The sequence below is a fragment of the Vanellus vanellus genome, assembly GCF_965231255.1.
Source record: "Vanellus vanellus genome assembly, chromosome: 11".
Classification (NCBI taxonomy): domain Eukaryota; kingdom Metazoa; phylum Chordata; class Aves; order Charadriiformes; family Charadriidae; genus Vanellus; species Vanellus vanellus.
Window position 1 is genome coordinate 624,894 of NC_138916.1, and position 19,661 is coordinate 644,554.

Below are 19,661 nucleotides of genomic sequence, written 5' to 3' on the forward strand. Positions count from 1 at the left end.
CAAGTGCTCATGGTCAGGCAGCTGGGTGAAGTACTCCCAACCCTCTTCTACAGGGATCACCATGCTGAGGCCTCATCTCGTGTCTGGGAAGACCTGCAGTCATCTCTCAGAGGGACCATTCTGAGGCACTGTTTGATCTGTCCCATGAAACAGGAGGTGCTGCTGGAGACACTCCTCAGAATCACCTCTCTAACAAACTGGGTTGAGCAGACGCTCAGATACCGACCAATGCAGACAGAGCTCAGCTCCACACTCAGGGCCCAGGACCCACAGCACACCCTCGCCTCACAGGCTAAGGGGTGCTCTTCTTTTGCCGATGGTGGGACTGGGGCTCCAGGGCCAGGCTGACTCATGTCCCATCCCACACTGCTGGTGCCTGCCCCCAGCCTGCTGCACCTTGGTGACCCATGCTCCCTTGCCCAGCTCACACCCTCAAGGCACAAGCATGGAGTGGAGCAGAACATGAGCCCAGAGCTTCCACAAACATCAGAACTGTCCCTGGCCAGAGCACTACAAGGCAGTGGACAAAGCCCTGAAGTACCTGACCATGAGGTGCTCACTGTGCAGTGCTACAGAACTGGTCCAGCGGGAGGTGTGTATCTGAGGGTCTGTTCCAGAAGAGCAGCAGGGTCAGGGAGTTGCAGAAATTCTCTGATCATTGCCCAAGCAGAGTTTCCCTTTTGACAGGCAACTCTGCATCTGCCCCACAGAAACCAAAAGGATCAATGTTTGCCCTTGTGAGAAAGTCATGAGAAGAAGCTGCCTGAGGGACAAGGTACGTAACATCCGCACCATGCAAAGACCCTGCTGTGGAGTTGCTGGGACTCTAGTGACAACCCAGGGATGCTGCCGAGCAGCTCTGTGCTTCTGCAGGGTCTAGTCACATGGCACAGTTTGGTCTGGGGCTATCCCACTTGGATGTTAAAGAGCTGCTGGGGACAGCACGGTGCTTGGGAATGGAAGGGGACCAGAGTGCTGGGCACTGCCTACAGGGAATTTAACTCAGGGCCAGCAGCCAGAGTGTAAAGGGAGCAACATAGTAGAATCTGGGTGCTGTGAGAGCAGTCTAGCCTTGTCTGGTTATGTGGCTGCACAAGTGGAGTGCGGCCTGCTTAACTGGGACAGGAAGGAGGTTGTTTCAAGGGACATTTATAGTCTAGCTGTCTCCACATGTCCATCTGGCCATTCCGATGCCTAGGAAACAAAACCATGACCCCTATGGTTTCCCACGCTAAATGTGTGCTCCTGGGACCTGAGCATGGAGCTGCAGGACCTAGAGACAGTGATGTGACCATAGAAGTGTCACACCTTCTGGACAGGAGTGAGGGTTTGAACGACTATACTTATCAAGGTTAGTTAAATGGATTTTGCCACACACCCTTCTGGTGTCTGTTTTGGACCCAGCAGTAGTTCAAGTCAGCATCTGAAAAACGTTGCTGGCCCTCCCCCCCTAGGAAGTGGTGAGCATGTTTTTAAAAGCAAGTGGGAATTTGTCTTGCGTAGCGTGATTGAGTCGTGTTTTAACCACAGTATCCTGCCTCAAGCAGGCAGAAGCTTGCAGCTTGTTTCCTGTTGGCCCCTTCCTAGTACTGGTGAGTGGAAAATCAGCAGCCCGTTCTTTCACCTTCTGTACATTAATGCTCATATTGCCCCTTGTCTTAACTGTTCTTTAGACCCATGTCTCTCTTTGTTATGATCCACAATTTTGAGCCTGAGTAATTTGAAAGAGGCATGAATAGTTAAAATTCCTTTAAAGCCAATAGGGCCAGAATTCATAGCCCTCCTAAAGTCTCTTAAATGTGCCAAGGAGTCTCTTTCCCCGTGGAAAGCCCAAGAAAGACAAATTTAATAAAAAGGAAATCTAGGCTGTAATAGGTGGTTTTCTAGGTCTCAGCGGTCACTGAATAGGACAGTGGAATTTCAATAATTTCCATCCAGCTTTCAGGAGAAAGGGCACAGCGCAAACCAAGCATAATAAAACTTTATTTTGGTGTATATTAAGGAAAACTAAAATGCATATACTTAACAAAAGAGAAAACTGTTCTAAAGAAGGGCTGGAAATGAAAATACTGAAGTCTGAAGTAAATTCCCTCAGGTCGAGTGGACATCTAGTTATCTGCACTAGGAAATTGCCAGTAATAAAATATGCTAAAAATCAAAACTATACAATGCTCCTTCTGTGCCTTGGATCCCTAAGCAGAAAAGCATTATTTCTGTAGACAATAATGCAATATGACCAGAGGTGGTATTTTTAAAGCATATTAAGTATAAAGTTCAATTTTAAGTTTTCGAAACTATCTAAGCAATTTGGATGCTTCAGTGAAATGGATGCTGGAGTAGGAGAGCTAACTATTCCTGGTTAGCAGAGGGATGAGGGAAATTTCTTATGGAAATAAGAAATAACAAAAATTGTTCAAACAATTAATGAAACTAAGGTAGACAAGAGCTAAGAAGCCTTCCAGATGGTGTTAACTGAAGAGCATCTTGATGAAATAAAGGGACTCATAGATCTACTGGAACTAGGGGGTTTGTTGATTCTTTAGATGTTTATTGGTAGCAAAGCTGACACGTAGTATTTAAATTATCCTGCTGTGTGTTCTTTCCTGCTCTTCTTCAGCCCATTACTGGCTCACTTACCCAGTACCTGAAAGAGAAAACAATGTTTGTTTTAAATTCTTATTCACATTTAATGTAGTGGTGCTGAGTTTCTGTTAATCTGGAATGGATTGGACAATTTTCTTTGTCATTGCGGTTACCTATCATCAGAATTTTCCCGCCTCCTTTTTCCATCCCACTTTTCACATTTGTTGGCCTTTCAGATTCTCCCTTTATAGTTCTTGCTAATCTGGACATTTATCTAGACTTTGTGCTATACCACTTGAAACAACCAGCAGAAGATTTCTGATAGAACCTGAGATGCTGTGGACCAGCCTAATGCAAAGGCAATTTGGGGATGAGGTGCAATTTGGGGGTTACATTAACTTATCCAGTGAAAAGAGGAACAGCTGAACTGCTGTGACTCCTGGTGGGGTTACAGAAGGATGCAAAGCCAGCTGGTCACTCCTTGCACTTGCCTTCTGTGTTCCCAGGGACTGAGTGATGTGTTTCTTACCTCAGAAGAGAAACAGCCTGATGCTCGTGATAGCATTGAAGGCAATGCTTTTTGCCAGCAGGACTCTCAAACCCAAAACAGCCATGAACAGCATATTCACTTTCTCCATTTTGACATCTGCTTTAAAAAGAAGAAGAGGGAAGACAGTATGGTCTTGATATTAACCACCCCTCCCCTCCCCCCCCCCCCCCCCCAAAAAAAAAAAAGGAAAATCTGTGCATCCTAAGTGGATGAGGGAAGCAGAAACAAAGGAAAAGATGACAGAGGAATGTATTAAGTGCAGGGAAGAGAGGAAATGTCTTCCCAGTGAGAAATTTACTTCGCATTGCTGTTTTATCCCATGGAATTTTGTCAGCTATTTAATCTGTTAACCAGAAACCGCAGGGTATTTCCAGTATTTCCAGTTTTGACACTTCTGCACCAGAGAAAGCAAATTTTTGTGGTTTGGTACTCAGTCCACAAGAAGTGCAGCTTATTGCTTAATAAGTATCTACAGTTCAGACATCTCTGTGCAAAAGGCAGTGCATTTTCATGCATTGTTACTGAATTCCCAATAAAGTAACCATACTCTATTCTTTGTCTAGGCAACTAACCTTTTATAGAGGCATATGTAATGTTGCAAGGATTAACTGTTTCAAATTCTTCAGTCTTCTCTTCTGTGGAATGATTGAGAGACACTTAGAAATCTATCCAAACTATATAAACCAAAAATTACAAAAAACGTAACTATAGCTCTTTCCCCAGCAGCAGATAAGCTGTACTGGAGAATCAGATGGCAAGTCATTAATTCTAAGATTAACTTGAAGAGAAAAATTAGCTTTCTACATGTGACTGCAGAAAAAAACCAAACAGGATATTTGTTTCATTTTCTGTTTCTTTTTTTTTAAATGAAATTTGCCATAGGAAAAGAAAATTTAAAAAGTGATCAAAAAATTACCAAAAGATTTGGGGAAAAAAAAAAAAACAAACCACATGTCCTTTTTTTATTTTGTTTTTCACAAAATTAATTTCTAGCTTTCTTTCAGCAGGCATGCATAGTCTTGTCCCTTGAACTATTTTTCCTTAGATAAAGGTAGACTCACGAATATTAGAGGTTGGTGGGTTTTTTTTGGGGGTGTGTGTGGGGAAGGGTTTATTGTTTTTTTCTTGGGAATAAAACTCCAGGTGCTTAAATAGTTGAATTAAGGTCATGTGTGCTGGATGCTTTTGAATACCTCATCTTCACCTAACTAAGCACCTAAATACCTTTCTGACTGTACTTACTTGTTCCTGCTAGGTTTTCAAAGAGGAAGAAAAAATCTTGGAAGGTGCATCTCCCAGAACCACACTGTGTTTAGACCATAACACCGTACCTGGCAGAATTATGCTGGCTGTAGCATTGTTCCCCTTGTACATAGCCTTGCAGGTAACCTCTGCATCTGATTCCACTTCAACTACCTTCATGGTACTGTACATCCCCTCAGATGTGACAAGAGGTGCCTTCAGATCATATACAGTGTAATTCCTGGGCACATCAAGGATGATGTTCTTAGGGTAGAAAGTCCTTGCCAAACAAGCTATGTTCAGTTTGTTGTCATACAGTTTGGGTTCCTTTGATTTAAGCACAATAACTTCTGGGGCAGATTCTTCTTGAATCTCTGAAAAAGAAGCATCATTTTGGGATGACTTTATTTTCTGCATACTTTTCTGAAAGCTGAATCATCAAGGTGAACTCCTTTAAGGGAAGGACCTTGAAATGAGGAAGGGAACTTTTAAGAATACAACACAAATTATCATATCAGTTTTGAATTCATAACAATTTAGATAATAAAATGAACATTTACTTCAAGGGTAGCCTTACATGCTTGTAACATGATACCTATTAAGAGATTAATTTTTTTATTACCAAAAAATCCTTTTCCTAATGAGGCTAAAAGGCGTAACACATAGGGAGAGAAGACAGTTTGTTATTCCACTCTAAAAAGCTGTTCCAATGGGTGGGATTACTTGCAGATACAAAATAATGTTGCTAAAATGGAAGATGAGGTTAAATCTTTCATTAAGAAATGTTCAGTTCCAATGACGTTTTCTTTCCAAATTCCATTCTTTGAAAATTTCTGTAATATTTCTACGTGGAACTTGACCCAAGCATATAAAGCTCTCTTAAATTAACAAGTTAATAGTGTTATGTGAGCTCTGGAGAGGTTTCCAAGTCATGAGACCATCTCACTGCATAATGCTGAGCCATCCTAAAGAACAACACTGTGGTGTCTAGCAGAGGAGTTTGGTGCCATTCCAAATAGACCATTTATTCTGTCTTCTCTCTGACTGTCCCTTCAGAAAGAAGCAGATCTCTTGTAGATCCTTTGGGCATCTTTGTACTGGGGGTCACAGCGAGGGGAGCAGTTATATTTGTATTGCACACAAAAAGCAGTTAATATATTTATGCAAACAATCGTACTTTTTTTCCTCTTAATCTTACAAAATCACAGAATTGGCTATATATTCCACCCTCTTATGGATCTTGGCTTCCTCCAGTGAGAATTCTACAGGGAATGAACCAAGTAATTCCTCAGCTATTCTCCTACTGGATTCTCAGGAGGAGATCTGTCAGAAACTGTACTGATTAAAGGATGTTTTCTATGTCTTTTGTGCTTGGAGATTCTCAGGAGACCCAGTTCCTGCAGTGTCCTTAGCAGTTTTAATTCCTTTTGAATATCTTCCACAGAAATGAAAAAAATAGCACTAAAAAGAGTCAGGATACCAGCATTTTGGAAACCTGGAAAATCTATTCTTGTCTTTGGAGGAAGCAATGGTTTCTAAAGCCTGATGTTTGGGGAAAGATTTTTTTTTTCACTCTTTCCTGAAGAATAGGAATCATGACACACAGACAGCAATTACTGATATAACAGGTCTGAAAGTCAGTGTGTTTTAAAAAGCATGCAAGATACTTCTTGTGTAGAAACTGAACTTAACATTAAACTTTAACCCACCAACACTTTTTGTACTGATAACTGGCAAGTCTGTATTAGTGTAGATAGAGGTTGGGCTGATGGAACCTGGCAGGATCTTGCTGTCCTACTTTTGCAAATGACGTTTTCAAAATAGTATCCTTGTATTCTCTACTTCTACAGGAACTAGAGCTGCATTCATCTACCCCAAAATATGAGTGCAAGACGTTCTAAAGATTTAAAGGCAGGCTTATGGGGCTGTATGGGGCTTGCAGAGGTGAGCTGCCACCTAAAAGAGTCTCATGTCTGTCTGGGAAGTGTGTGTGTTCAAGTGGTGGTATACAACTGAATGTTTTAGGACAATGAAAATCAACACAAATCCTCACCCATTGCCCCAGCTTTCACACTGTCACACAAAAGCTGGGGCAGATGGTCCATCCTTATAAAGACCATGTCCAGAAGAGCACAATTCCTAAATATAAGCGTTGCTCACATTTCAAGCACTTGCCCTGTCTTTCCATGGGAACTATGTCCTCCCGCAACTCTTTACATCTGCTTTTTTGCTTTACACACACCTTAGTGTTACACAAAAGAAAGCAAGCAACTACTTTTACCTCACACTGAAGCTGGGCTAAGACATCATCCCCACCGGGTATAAACAGTCTTAAATTTAGCAGTGTGGCTATGAGAGGTGGTGAGAGTCCAAGGAATGATGCTGATTCACATAGCTGGGAAACTGTCTTTGTTGTTCCTGAGAAGTTTTGTTAACTAAATATGAGCTGAGGACTCACTCGCTTGGGGAATGCGTGTTCAAGAGATCGGAGGCATCAGAAATTTTCATTATGCTGTAACATCACACAATCCCTCTGTCCACCCCACCACAAACTTAAGAAATACATTAGTAGTAAAATCAGTGGAACTTACTTGGCTCAACTGAAAAAGTGATCCCAGTTCCAAATACGAGCTTGTCTGTAGCCACACTGTTTGCACATAGGCAAATAAACCCACTTTTCTCACCACACTATAAAGGTGTATAAAATCAGTGAATAAAATGCCAAAGGATCCATACATGGACTGCCATGAAAGTGCTCCATAGTCACCGTTGTTTCAAAAATCCTGAGGGGTGAAAATAATAATTTCATAGTAGAGTGATTTCAAACAACTTGATCCAGGCCAAAGCTTTTAAAACCTTTTTCTCTTCTATTTGCTCAGTAAGCAATATTCCAGAATAGATGTTCATAGGAATTTTGCAGTTTTCTTCTTCAACACATTCCCTTTTTCCCTTCTTTCTCAAAATGTGTTGTTCCTTTTGCAGTCTCAGGTTTTTGTATGAGACCATACAGTGTTTGTGTCACTGTGCTACTCCAAGTTCTCAACACAGTGATATACTTAGTTACAAAAAGTGCCTCTTCCTTCCCTTTTACTGTACAGTATTTCATATGACACAGGTATTTATATACCCTATATAACACGTGAAGAAATCTCATAGACTTTAAAATAAGGACATGAAGCTGGGCCAAAAGAGGGGATTTGAACATGCTTGGGACCTCTAGGATTATAATGTTTCTCTGGGAAGGCTCAGAATTTAGTCTAATGAAAAAGCAAAAGCTGTTTGATTATTATTCTACAGCAATTATGAAACTCTTCAGAGTTACTCAACTGTTCTGTTTTCGGTTTGGTTTTGTTTTTTCTTTTCACTTTGAACTATTTTTTGTTGCACAGGAAGAAGAGGAATACTCTCAATCTGGGGTTTTAGAGTTGTTATCTTTCTGGATGGACCAGTGCTGAGGGTCATTTGGTGCCTTAGGAAGTCTTTATCATGCTTTTTGTATCTCTAAAGGTCAAAAAGAAATGATTGTTCTTTATTAGGTAAAGATAAATTGTTCTATGGGAGGAATTATTAAAGAAGTATTTTGCTCTGGATGGTGCAAAGTGGATTAATCAAATCTTGCATGACGAACAAGTTCTAATTACTTAGTGCCACATGCACCTAAAGAGTTGTGTGAAGCACAATATGCAGGCGAAGATAAGTTTTCTTTGAATACATTCCTCATGTGTAGGTGTTGTGGTTTAACTTCAGCCAGCAACACAGAACCATGCGGTCATCGCTTCCCACCTCCCCCACCCCCTTACCCTCCCAGCAGCCAGATAGAGGGAAAATGTGGGAGAGGTTTTTGCTGCAGGCAGCTTTGACCTTGCAGATCTGATGCTCTGTCCTTGAACAATAAGTAGTAAAGAACATTGAGGGAGTAGGCAGAAGGTTTAAGGAAGTTGACTGCAAAAGATCTGAAATTACAACAAAGACGACATCAATCAAACTGATAATAAGGGCGTGTGAATGAACAAGCTAAGCCTATCAAAAGGCAAAGCAGGACTGTAACAGTTATATGAACATGCAAAAAACTATATAATGCTGAGTGTAACAAAAATAAAGTGCTAGTGCTGGAAAATCTCAAGGGTGTGCTAGTCATTTCAATTGCCAGAGGAAAATTGGAAGAAAAACGCAAAACTCGTAGGTTGGGATAAAGGCAGTTTAATAGAACAGCAAAGGAAAGAAGAAAACAACAACAATAATACTGATAGAGTGTACAAAGCACAATTACTGCACCACCACTCACCGACCAGACCCAGGAAGCCCCAGCCCGCTCCCAAGTGGCGATTCCTGCCCCCTGCCCCGGCCAGCTCCCAGCTATAGACTGGACATGGCAGATATATACTGGACATGGCTCACATGGTATGGGATACCTGTGTTCAGTGACAGCTCCTGCTGAAAATTAACCCTGTCCCCACCAGAACCAGGAAAGTAGGCTGGAGAGCAAAGCAGGTGCCACTTCTGTGATTACTAAGGAAGCAGAGCTGTGGTGGCTAGATATTGTCTGACTGTTACTGAAAATGCTATGAAAGATAACCTTGCAAGGCAAGGGTGTAAACACAGCCACATGATACAAGCAAATAACCTTTAATTGAAACATTAATCGTGGTATTTGCATTAGGGTAAGTGCATGAACATCCCTCCACACCCCAACTTCCCCCTTCCCTGCACAGTGTTTTAACAGAACAATCCTTGAAAATGAAAATGCCATAGTTCTTTTACCCTGAGGCAGTAACTCTTAAGTTAATGTTGTGTTAATAGCTTTATAAAGAAGGAAGAAGATCTGGGTATAGAGAGGCTCAGGTGGTGTACCAAGGAAATATGATTCAATATTGCTCTCTAACTGCTGTCAAACTGGAAAAGGGCAGAAAGGAAGGGAAATCTATTAACATCCTGAAAAAAGGAAAAAAAATTACATGTGCAGGAAGATGATATGGCAATTGTCATCTACTATATGATTGATCTACCCAAGTGAAAGGGACAGCAAGGGTGTAAAACTGTTGTTCTGAATTAACAGTTCAGAAGTATTGAAAGTTGGCAGTGAGGGTCAACAGACATACACAGAAAAGGGGTGGGAGGGAGATCTCTAGCTGCTGACCACAGCATAAAGAGAGACCACGTCTGGAAATGGCCCAAGAGTGGATGGGCCCTGCTTTCTTCCCTGAAGCTATTAGTTGCCCGGGTGATTTCAGGCAGGTACTAAAGCTTCCTTAGAGTTTATCAGCAATGGAGACTCTGCAGCTGCCATCTTCCACAGCAATCTATAGCTCATGAAGGTGTTTAAGAATGAATGCATTAACTTAGATTGCCTATGACAGTGAAGTAAGTTGGTATTGTCAGAAATGCAGAAGATGTTCCTTGAAGTTGTCCTTGAAGAGAAAACGAGAGGGAAGAAACTGCAGCTATTACAGGCAAAGACAAGGAGATCATGATCTGGGCAACAGAGAAAAATATTAATCATGCAGTTCAAGAGGGAGTTATTGCATGATCTCTTAAATCATTGAGCTGAAGAAGAAACAGATGTGGAAAAAGGTTGAAGTGGGGGGAGAACTGTCATACTAGATTGAGATGTTGGATAGAAGGGCATTGTTTGCTGCAAGTTGAGATGAAGATAGAGGGGCACATTTCAGTGATTACGCTCAGTGGTAGAGTGTAGGATCATGATCTGTGTGGCTGGTCAGGGAAAACTGGAGCTGTCTTACAGCCACATGGTGCTACAGTCTTCTCACCTAGCTTCCAGGGGCAGCATTTGACGTAGTCATCTGAATGTTGTGCATGGAGAGTCATGCCACAAATGCAATTGACTGACCTATTGTGTCTCTCAGAAATCCCTTGGGAAGTGACAAATTTCTTCTTTGAACCATTGACATTGTGGGGAAGTGGAGTGAGTATGTTGCACCTTCAGGCTTTTCAGGAAGTCAGTTTGTGTTGGGTGGTTCAGTTCCCTTCAACTACTGTGATACTTATTCCACACAGTGATGTATAGTCATATAAAAACATCTGTGTTTTCATTTCCATGTCAGGTGACACCCCTTCTTTGATGTCTTTTGAATGCTGTGCTTTGTCTTTCTCTGCTCTTTTATTGCTGGATAATCAAACCACACAGCAATTGCCATAAATTAAAAATAGTGTTGCTAGCATCACTTTTATGGTAGATTAAGGTAATAATACAACTTTCTTACTGAAACATTGTCCATACTTGGTGACATTGAATATGGATCGATTTGGATTGTAAGAGTCCTTTTAACTCAAATTAGTTGATTCCAGATGTATTTTTAATAAAATTCTGGAGAATTAAGGTAGGATATTTTCTGAAGGATGACCAGCTGTCCCAAACAGAAGAAAGAAAAGGACCTGGGGGTGTAGGTTGACAGCCGGCTGAATATGAGTCAGCAGTGTGCCCAGGTGGCCAAGAAGGCCAACAGCATGCTGGCCTGTATCAGGAATAGTGTGGTGAGCAGGACTAGGGAAGTGATCGTCCCTCTGTACTCGACACTGGTGAGGTCCCACCTTGAATACTGTGTTCAGTTTTGGGCCTCTCACTACAAGAAAGACATTGAGGTGTTGGAGCATGTCCAGAGAAGGGCAATGAAGCTGGTGAGGGGTCTGGAGCACAAGTCTTATGAGGACCGTCAGAAGGAGCTGGGATTGTTTAGCCTGGAGAAGAGGAGGCTGAAGGTCAACCTTATTGCTGTCTTCAACTACCTGAAAGGAGGCTGTAGAGAGGTGGAGGTTGACCTCTGCTCACTATTAACAAGTGATAGGACAAGAGGAAATGGCCTCAAGATAAGCGGGCTAGGTTTAGATTTGACACTAGGAAAAATTTCTTCACTGAAAAGGGTTGTCAAACATTGGAATAGGCTGCCCAGGGAAGTGGTGGATTCACCAGCCCTGGAGGTATTTAAAAGATGGTTAGATGTGATGCTTAAAGACATGGTTTGGTAGTAGTTTTGGCAGTATTAGGTTGATGTATCTTAAAGGTCCCTTCCAACCCAAATGATTATATGATTGAGTACACCCTCAGCAAGTTTGCCGACGACACCAAGCTGTGTGGTGTGGTTGACACACTGGAGGGAAGGGATGCCATCCAGAGGGACCTGGACAGGCTTAAGAGGTGGGCCTGTGCAAACTTCATGAAGTTCAACAAGGTGAAGTGCAAGGTCCCGTAAGTCCAAAGCACAAATACAGGCTGGGTGGGGAATGGATTGAGAGCCGCCCTGAGGAGAAGGACTTGGGGATACTGGTAGATAAAACTAGGGTGTTGGTTGATGAGAAGCTCAACATGAGCTGGCAATGTGCACTCACAGCCCAGAAAGCCAACCACTTCCTGGGCTGAATCAAAAGAAGCGTGGGCCAACAGGTTGAGGGAGGTGATTCTACCCCTCTACTCCGCTCTCATGAGACCACACCTGGAGTACTGCATCCATCTCTAGGGCTCTCAACATAAGAAGGACATGTACCTTTTGAAGCGAGTCCAGAGGAGGGCCATGAAGACGATCAGGGATCTGGAGCACCTCTCCTATCAAGACAAGCTGAGAGAATTGGAGTTGTGCAGCCTGAACAATAGAAGGCTCTGGGGAGACATTATAGTGGCCTTTCAGTATCTAAAGAGGGCCTACAGGAAATCTGGGGAGGGACTCTTGATCAGAGAGTGTAGTGACAGGACAAGAGGTAACTGTTTTAAATTGAAAGAGTTCATATTTAAATTAGTTATTAGGAAGAAGTTCTTTCCTGTGATGGTGGTGAGACACTGGAACAGGTTTCCCAGAGAAGCTGTGGCTACCCCATCCCTGGAAGTGTTCAAGGCCAGGCTGGACAGGTCTTTGAGCAACCTGGTCTAGTGGGAGGTGTCCCTGGCCATGGCAGGGGGATTGGAACCCGATGATCTTTAAGGTCCCTTCCAACCCAAACCATTCTATGGTTCTATGGTTCCATATTTGTCCAAAATTTCTAGGTCATAGTGTCAGAAATATCAAATACAGATACGAAAGTGATAGAATTGGGACCAATGAGAAAAAAAAGATAATTAGTGGCAGGTTGTTTATTTGACAAGATTTTGAGAAGACAAAAAAAAAGGAGGAGCAAAGGTGGCTAAAAGCTGTGTTCAGGAAAAGGAAAAAATGGGGTTGCAGTTGTGCCAGCAATTAGAGGGGAAATCATAGGTCATTAGAACCCCTGTGTCTGGGTTACCAGCAGCTGCAGCGACTGGAGTAGAGGATACTGTGTGGGTGTGTATGTCAATGTGTGCAATCACTAATGAATATCAAGCCAGACTAGCCAATGTGTAGGATAAAAGGACTGGGAGCCTTGAGTTGAAGCAGCCCTAAGTCTGGGCCAGGTACTGGAGAAACGAGGGAATCTGCAATTTGGCTACTTGGAGGAGTGGGCAGGGGGATCATACCAAGTACCAGAGTACAGGCCAGAGTTCTGGTTAGCTACTGGTAAGGCCAGAGGTCTGGACCACCTAGAAGAAAGACTCTTTTGCATGTGAGGCAACTGGGAGACCAGGGGATCCAGAGCCAGCTTCTGCATAGACTGGATGTTTAAGGTCAGTTACTGGGAGTGGGGCCACAGAGTGTGTGTGTCTGTGGGTGGGTGGGTGCATATGACTGAGAACAAGTAACCAGAGTGAGACTGTGGGCCTCAGAGGTGTGGACAACTACTGGATAGACCTGAGTACCTAGGGCCAGCTACTGGAGGTCTCCACAGCGTATATATGTGAATATATGCACATATGTACGTGTTTTCAGTTAAAGGCCTTTCATCCCGATTAGCCCAAGAGGGAAACAATATCAGGTTGTTTGTGCTGTTCATATTTGCCTGAGTGCTGTGTTCTCTGTGTTTCTTGGTCTGTGTGGTCAACCATGTAGACATTGTATACTGTGTGAATGCACCTCGTAGGAATATATGCTCAGCCGCACTACAAGCCTGACCTGGAAACTAGAGAAGCCAAGTTAGAATCGCAGAATCAGAGAATGATTGAGGTTCAAAAGGACCTCTGGAAGTCATCTGGTCCAACCTCCCACTCAAGCAGGGCCACTTAGAGCCAGTTGCCAAGGACCATGTCCAGATGGCTTTTGAGTATCTCCAAGGAGGGAGACACCACAACCTTTCCGGGCAACCTGTGCCAGTGCTTGGTCACTCTCAGAGTGATGTGTTTCCTTAATTTCATAGGGAACCTCCTGTGTTTCTGTTTGTGCCCATTGCCTCTTGTCCTGTCACTGGACACCATTGGAAAGAGCCTGACTTTGTCCTCTTTACACCCTCCCTCCAGGTATTTATGTATTGATAAGGTTCCCTCCAGAGCCTTCCCTTCTTCAGGATGAACAGTCCCAGCACTCTCAGCCTTTCCTTACAGCAGAGATGCTGCAATCCCTTAATCATCTTCGTGTCCCTTTGCTGGACTCTCTCCAGTATGTCCATGTCTCTCTTGTACTGGGGAGCCCAGAATTGGACTCAGCTCTCCAGGTGTGGTCTCACCAGGGCTGAGCAGAGTGGAAGGATCCCCTCCCTCTCTCTACCTGCTGGCAATGCAGTCCAGGATACCACTTGCCTTCTTCCTTCCTCTTCTCCACCACTTCTGTGCCCTCAGAGGCACCTCCCTCTCTCCTGACAGTCCCTTGCTTGCAGGGTCTTCTGACCCGAAAAGAACCATCAGCCCAAAAGCTTTTCCCCTTGTGCAGTGAGGTTTTACACATGCTGTTGCAGACAGGCACTGCTCAGGCCTCAACCCAAGTCCTGCATGTGACAAAGCATCCATCCACACCCCTATGCCCAGAGCTGTGAAGGTACCTACCCTCCAAGGTTGTAACACCTTTCTTTACAGGACAGGCAGCTTGGGGCAGATTTGGGCTGCGCAGAGAAGGAGCCATGTGCCCTCCTGTGGCTCCTACACTTGCTCCACAGCATCTCTGCCCAGAGAGTTGCCTTGAGGTGGTCCTTCTGCCCCCACTCTCCTTGGATCGAAGGAGCACCAGGGTAGCTGTGAAGAAGAGGCAGTGATGGTAGCTTGTGGGGAGGGCTGTGAATGGAGGTGAAAAGTCCCCTGTGTGAGGGGTTTGGGGATTGACCTGCCCATGGGACTGATTCACACATGAAATTTTATTTCTCAGTTCCGTTATAAATGTCAAATTTTACTGCAAATTCAGTTGCCCACGGATAGATTTGGAGTTCCAACATCTGTTAATCCCAAACCTCACTGATATTTCCCAGGGCAAGTACAGGCAACTGTAATTTGGAGAAAGGTCCCTGTCAACACAGCATTCCTCCCCCTTTTTGTGCCGCCTCTCCCCTCACTGGCGTCACTGTGTGCTGCCTGGCACAGAAATAGGTGGCTGTGTCTAAGGCTGTAAGGGCACGCAGCTGCAGGGAGACCTTGTTTTCGTCTTTGTCTGCAGAGATGGTGACTCGGCCTTGGAAAGGTGGGGCATACCCCGTGTTATTCCCAAAAGGATAGATCCAGCCTAGAAATTGCAGCTGCCCTCCTGGGGCCTGACGGACACAATTCCAGTCATATCGAGGGCTGTCCAGAGGTGCTCCCGTTACAGTACAGGCAAGTGTCAGTGATCCGGTGACCGTCCCGTCCTTTGGACCAGATGCCACCATCTTTATGGGGGAAAGGGTACCTGGAAAGACACTGGGCAGGTGTGAGATTTAAATGCTTATGAGAAAGTAGTCCATCCTGGGTAGGGTGCACAAAACCAGAATTTTGGCCTTCAGTTCCAGGAATTATCCCTGGAGGCAGTGGCTTGCCCAGGCACCACAGACCCATATTTTTTTGCACTGCCCAAAGGACTGTTGAGGCAGGAGACCCACAAGAATCTGGGTTACTGCTGGTAAACTTGCCATGTCTTTAAATATGAAACCAGAAGTTTGGCAGAAGGAGAGCATGGAGTCCCCAGCCCTTCCCGGTCTTCCTGTTCCCTTCACCTGGGGAAGGAGGTATGCCTGGACCCACACCCCCATGCACAGAATGTGGAGGGCATGGACATGTGGGGAACTGGTTTGTCAGTTGCACGTGAGCCCCAGAGGGACAAGAAGCGTGAGGCTCTTTAATGTCACAGTATCACAGTATCACAGTATCACAGTATCACAGTATCACAGTATGCTAGGGATTGGAAGGGACCTCAAAAGATCATCTAGTCCAATCCCCATGTCGGAGCAGGAACACCTAGATGAGGTTGCACAGGAAGGCGTCCAGGCGAGTTTTGAATGTCTCCAGAGAAGGAGACTCCACAACCTCCCTGGGCAGCCTGTTCCAGTGCTCTGTCACCCTCACTGAGAAGAAGTTTCTTCTCAAATTTAAGTGGAACCTCTTGTGTTCCAGCTTGAATCCATTACCCCTTGTCCTATCACTGGTCGCTACTGAGAAGAGCCTGGCTCCATCCTCATGACATTCCCCCTTTATATATTTATAAACGCTAATAAGATCACCCCTCAGTCTCCTCTTCTCCAAACTAAAGAGACCCATCTCCCTCAGTCTTTCCTCATAAGGGAGATGCTCCACTCCCTTAATCATCTTAGTTGCCCTACGCTGGACTCTCTCCAGCAGCTCTCTGTCCTTCTTGAACTGAGGGGCCCAGAACTGGACACAATATTCCAGATGCGGTCTCACCAGGGCAGAGTAGAGGGGAAGGAGGACCTCTCTCGATCTGCTAACCACCCCCTTTCTAATACAGGCCAGGATGCCATTGGCCTTCTTGGCCACAAAGGCACAGTGCTGGCTCATGGTCATCCTGCTGTCCACCAGGACCCCCAGGTCCCTTTCCTCTACACTGCTCTCTAACAGGTAGCTCCCCATCCTATACTGGAACCTGGGGTTGTTTCTGCCCAGATGTAGGACTCTACACTTTCCCTTGTTGTATTTCATTAAGTTATTCCCTGCCCAAATCTCCAGCCTGTCCAAGTCTCTCTGGATGGCAGCACAGCCCTCTGGCGTGTCAGCCACTCCTCCTAGCTTAGTGTCATCAGCAAACTTGCTGATAGTACACTCAATTCCCTCATCTAAATCATTAATGAATATATTGAATAATATGGGCCCCAGTACCGACCCTTGAGGCACTCCGCTGGTTACCGGCCTCCAACTGGACTCTGCCCCATTGACTACGACTCTCTGGCTTCTCTCCTTCAGCCAGTTCGCAGGCCACCTAATTATCCGATCATCCAGTCCGCACTTCCTCAGTTTAGCCATGAGGATGCTGTGGGAGACCGTGTCAAATGCTTTACTGAAGTCAAGGTAGACCACATCTACCGCTCTGCCATCATCCATCCATCTCGTTATTTCCTCATAAAAGGCTATGAGGTTGGTCAAGCATGACTTCCCCTTGGAAAAGCCATGCTGACTGCCCCTAATAACCCTCTTATCCTTGATATGCCTTGAGAGGGCACCAAGGATAAGCTGTTCCATCAGTTTCCCAGGGATGGAGGTGAGGCTGACCGGTCTATAGTTACCCGGGTCCTCCTTCTTGCCCTTTTTGAAGACTGGAGTGACATTTGCTTTCCTTTAGTCCTCAGGCACCTCGCCCGTTTCCCAAGACTTGGTAAAGATGGTGGAGAGTGGTCCAGCAATGACTTCAGACAGCTCCTTCAGCACCCACGGGTGCATCCCATCTGGACCCATTGATTTATGGATGTCCAGGTTGCTTAACTGGTCTCTGACCCAGTCCTCATCAACTAAAGCAAACCCATCCATTGACTTGACTTCATCTTCATCTGGGGTCTCAGCAGAACAGGACTCCTCAGGACAGCCCCCGACAGAGTAGACAGAGACAAAGAAGGCATTCAATAGTTCTGCCAGATGTCCCCAGGCAATGGCCTGCCCCTAGAAAATCCCAAGGCTGCTCAGAGTGAGACTCTGCACAGCTCCTTTGGGCAGTTATTAGCTTTGTCTAGGAATGTCTTCCCCTTACTCCATGCTCAGAAAAATCTCTGAAAACTTCCCTCATCTGCATTGCACCAGCATCCGACCCAACCTAACAAGGGAAGATGATTTCCATGCAAGGATTCATCCTATGTAGTGGCATTTAGAGTTGGGTAGCAGCGATCTGAAGTGTACAGGGGCAGCCTAAGACTACTCAGTCCCAGTCTTTCCCTTTCCCTCACAGCTCTTACCTGCTAGCAGTGCTGTGCATGAAAAGGCCAGGAGCCAAGAACCCATCCTCTATGGGATCACATCCTTCTGTTTTGGGGCAGGGTAAACCCCGAAGGGTGACAGAGATGAGCAAAGCCCCAACTCTTGCCTCCCAGAAGGGAGAGGCAAAACTGGGGTTGGGCAGATGGAGCTAGTGACCCTTCTGGCCCCATCACACACACCCCAGCAGCACTGGGAACACCAGCCCAAAGGACAAACCAGCCCCAGCCACTGCGTGGGTAGAAGGGGACTAAGCATGCTGGGTTCATCTTCGGTGCTCATCTGCACCCTTTGTGGGACTATGGTCCAAGTGTGCCCTGCAGCTCTGCAGGAGTACAAGTCAGAGCTGTGACTCTCTTGGCCCTGCTAGGTTCTTCCAGCCCTGGCTCAGCAGAAAGAGAGCCATCCCCTGTTCCATTCCCTCTTCCCTAGCAGTACTCCTCCTCTTCTTCCTCTTGCATCCAGAGCAGTCTAGCTCTCTTTCAATCATCTTTCCTGTGGTGCTTCACAATGGCCCTTTTATAGGGGAGGTCAGTGCCCTAGGGTGGAAACTGGAGGGGCTGGAGGTAGAGGGCAGGCAGAAGCTCACTGGACCTGGTAGTCCCAGGGTAAGCAGGGACCCAGGGAGGATTTTGCCTGGTCCTTGACTGGTTCTTGCAAGCTGTGCTAAGTCACCACATGCAGAAGTAGTTGGTAGGGTCCTGAGGGTAAAGGATGTGCAAGACCAGAGATGTGCTCTGGGAGCTGCACCTAGAGATGGTAGCTTGCCTGTCCACAGCAGCCCCATGTTGTGATGTGGAAGAACTGTGGTTGATGCAGAAGACAAACTTGGTACCCCCACACCAGGCATCTCTTGGTGCAAGTGAAACCCAAAGGTCAGAAACCTGGCAGGAGAGATGCATTGAGCCCCTGGGTGCTGCCAGCCCCTCTCCACCCACCATCAGCCATACCTGAGGGCTCACATCTGCCAAGATGCATGGCCGCAGTCACAGCAACAAGAGGATAGGTGCAAGGTCCCCAAAGGCTCTCTATCACTTTCACCTGCTGTGCCCCTTGCTCAGGGTTCTCCCCACCACTGACAGACTGTCCATTCAGCCAGGGCACTTTGGTAGGGGGGAAAGAGAATGCTGGGGGGCTACAAGCTGCTCCTCTCCCTTTTACAGAGGGAAGTTAATGCTCCAAAGCTGTCCCCACTCCCCCACACAACCTTTCTCTCTCCATGGGCTGGATACCTCAATATGTGGATAAGTGAGATGTGAGAGAGCAGGAATGCATGGCATAAGCATTACAGCAGGGCATGGAAATACCCGAGCACAGAAATGGCCCTGCATTCCTGGGAGCCCTCTTGGGACCTACCTTACCTCCGGCAGTTGCTGCCAAGAGGAGACATGACAGCATCAGGACCATCCTGCCCCTGCTCCTTCTCCAGCCAGAGTGAAGCCCAGAGCCAGCCTAGCTCGTCCCATTCCCACCCACAGCAGGACAGTGCAGGGCTGAGCGATGCTCTGTGGATGCGGAGAGAGGGATCAAAATACCATGGGAGGATAGAGTTCAGATCTGCCTAGGTGAAGAAGAGGCAGCCTGGGGTCCCATCCCTTCAAGGCCTGGGGCTGGTGAACATCTCTTCTATGCCTGGCGGTGGGGTACTGAAGGGCTATGTCAGATCTCCAACCTGCTATTGGTCCTCCAACCTCCACACATCCCATGGGAGGGCAGGAAAGGGCAAAGTATTTTGGGAATGATACAGCTCCCTGGCAGAAGGAAACACAAAACCCCCATGTCTGTGTCCTCTTCCCAGGAAAGGGGGGGCTCTCACCTTTAAAGGCTGCAGCAAAGGCGATGACCAGCATCCAGAGGAGCATTGCAGTCTTCCCCAGAGGATTATGCATGGTGTGCCGTGAGGTAGGAAAGTAAAATTGTGGGGCTGAGAAGGGCTCAGACCTTCCGCTCTTTGAGTCAGCAGACAAATGCCCTGTCCTTCCAGCGCTGATGGCTCAGACTTCCTTGCAACTCCAGGCAGATTTGAAGCCTTTTCGTTGCAACCCCTTTGCAGTTGCTTGTACTTCATGCAGTGGGGTGTTCGATACATACGTCACTGCTGGCCTGGGTGGGGACAGG

The 19,661-nt window shown here is 45.8% G+C and overlaps 1 protein-coding gene across 1 annotated transcript; it reads right to left on the reverse strand.

Moving 5' to 3' along the window:
• Window positions 1-1,965: 1,965 nt before the first annotated feature.
• On the reverse strand, window positions 1,966-18,950 carry LOC309676375 (uncharacterized protein; the record flags this gene model as incomplete). The annotated part of the gene is made up of 8 exons (XM_082488913.1): window positions 1,966-2,644; window positions 3,113-3,232; window positions 3,706-3,768; window positions 4,465-4,749; window positions 6,967-7,063; window positions 14,720-15,039; window positions 18,494-18,646; window positions 18,905-18,950. The coding sequence occupies 7 exons, from the start codon at window positions 18,948-18,950 to the stop codon at window positions 3,114-3,116; spliced, it is 1,083 nt and encodes a 360-aa protein (XP_082345039.1). The 3' UTR covers window positions 1,966-2,644; window position 3,113.
• Window positions 18,951-19,661: the final 711 nt, after the last annotated feature.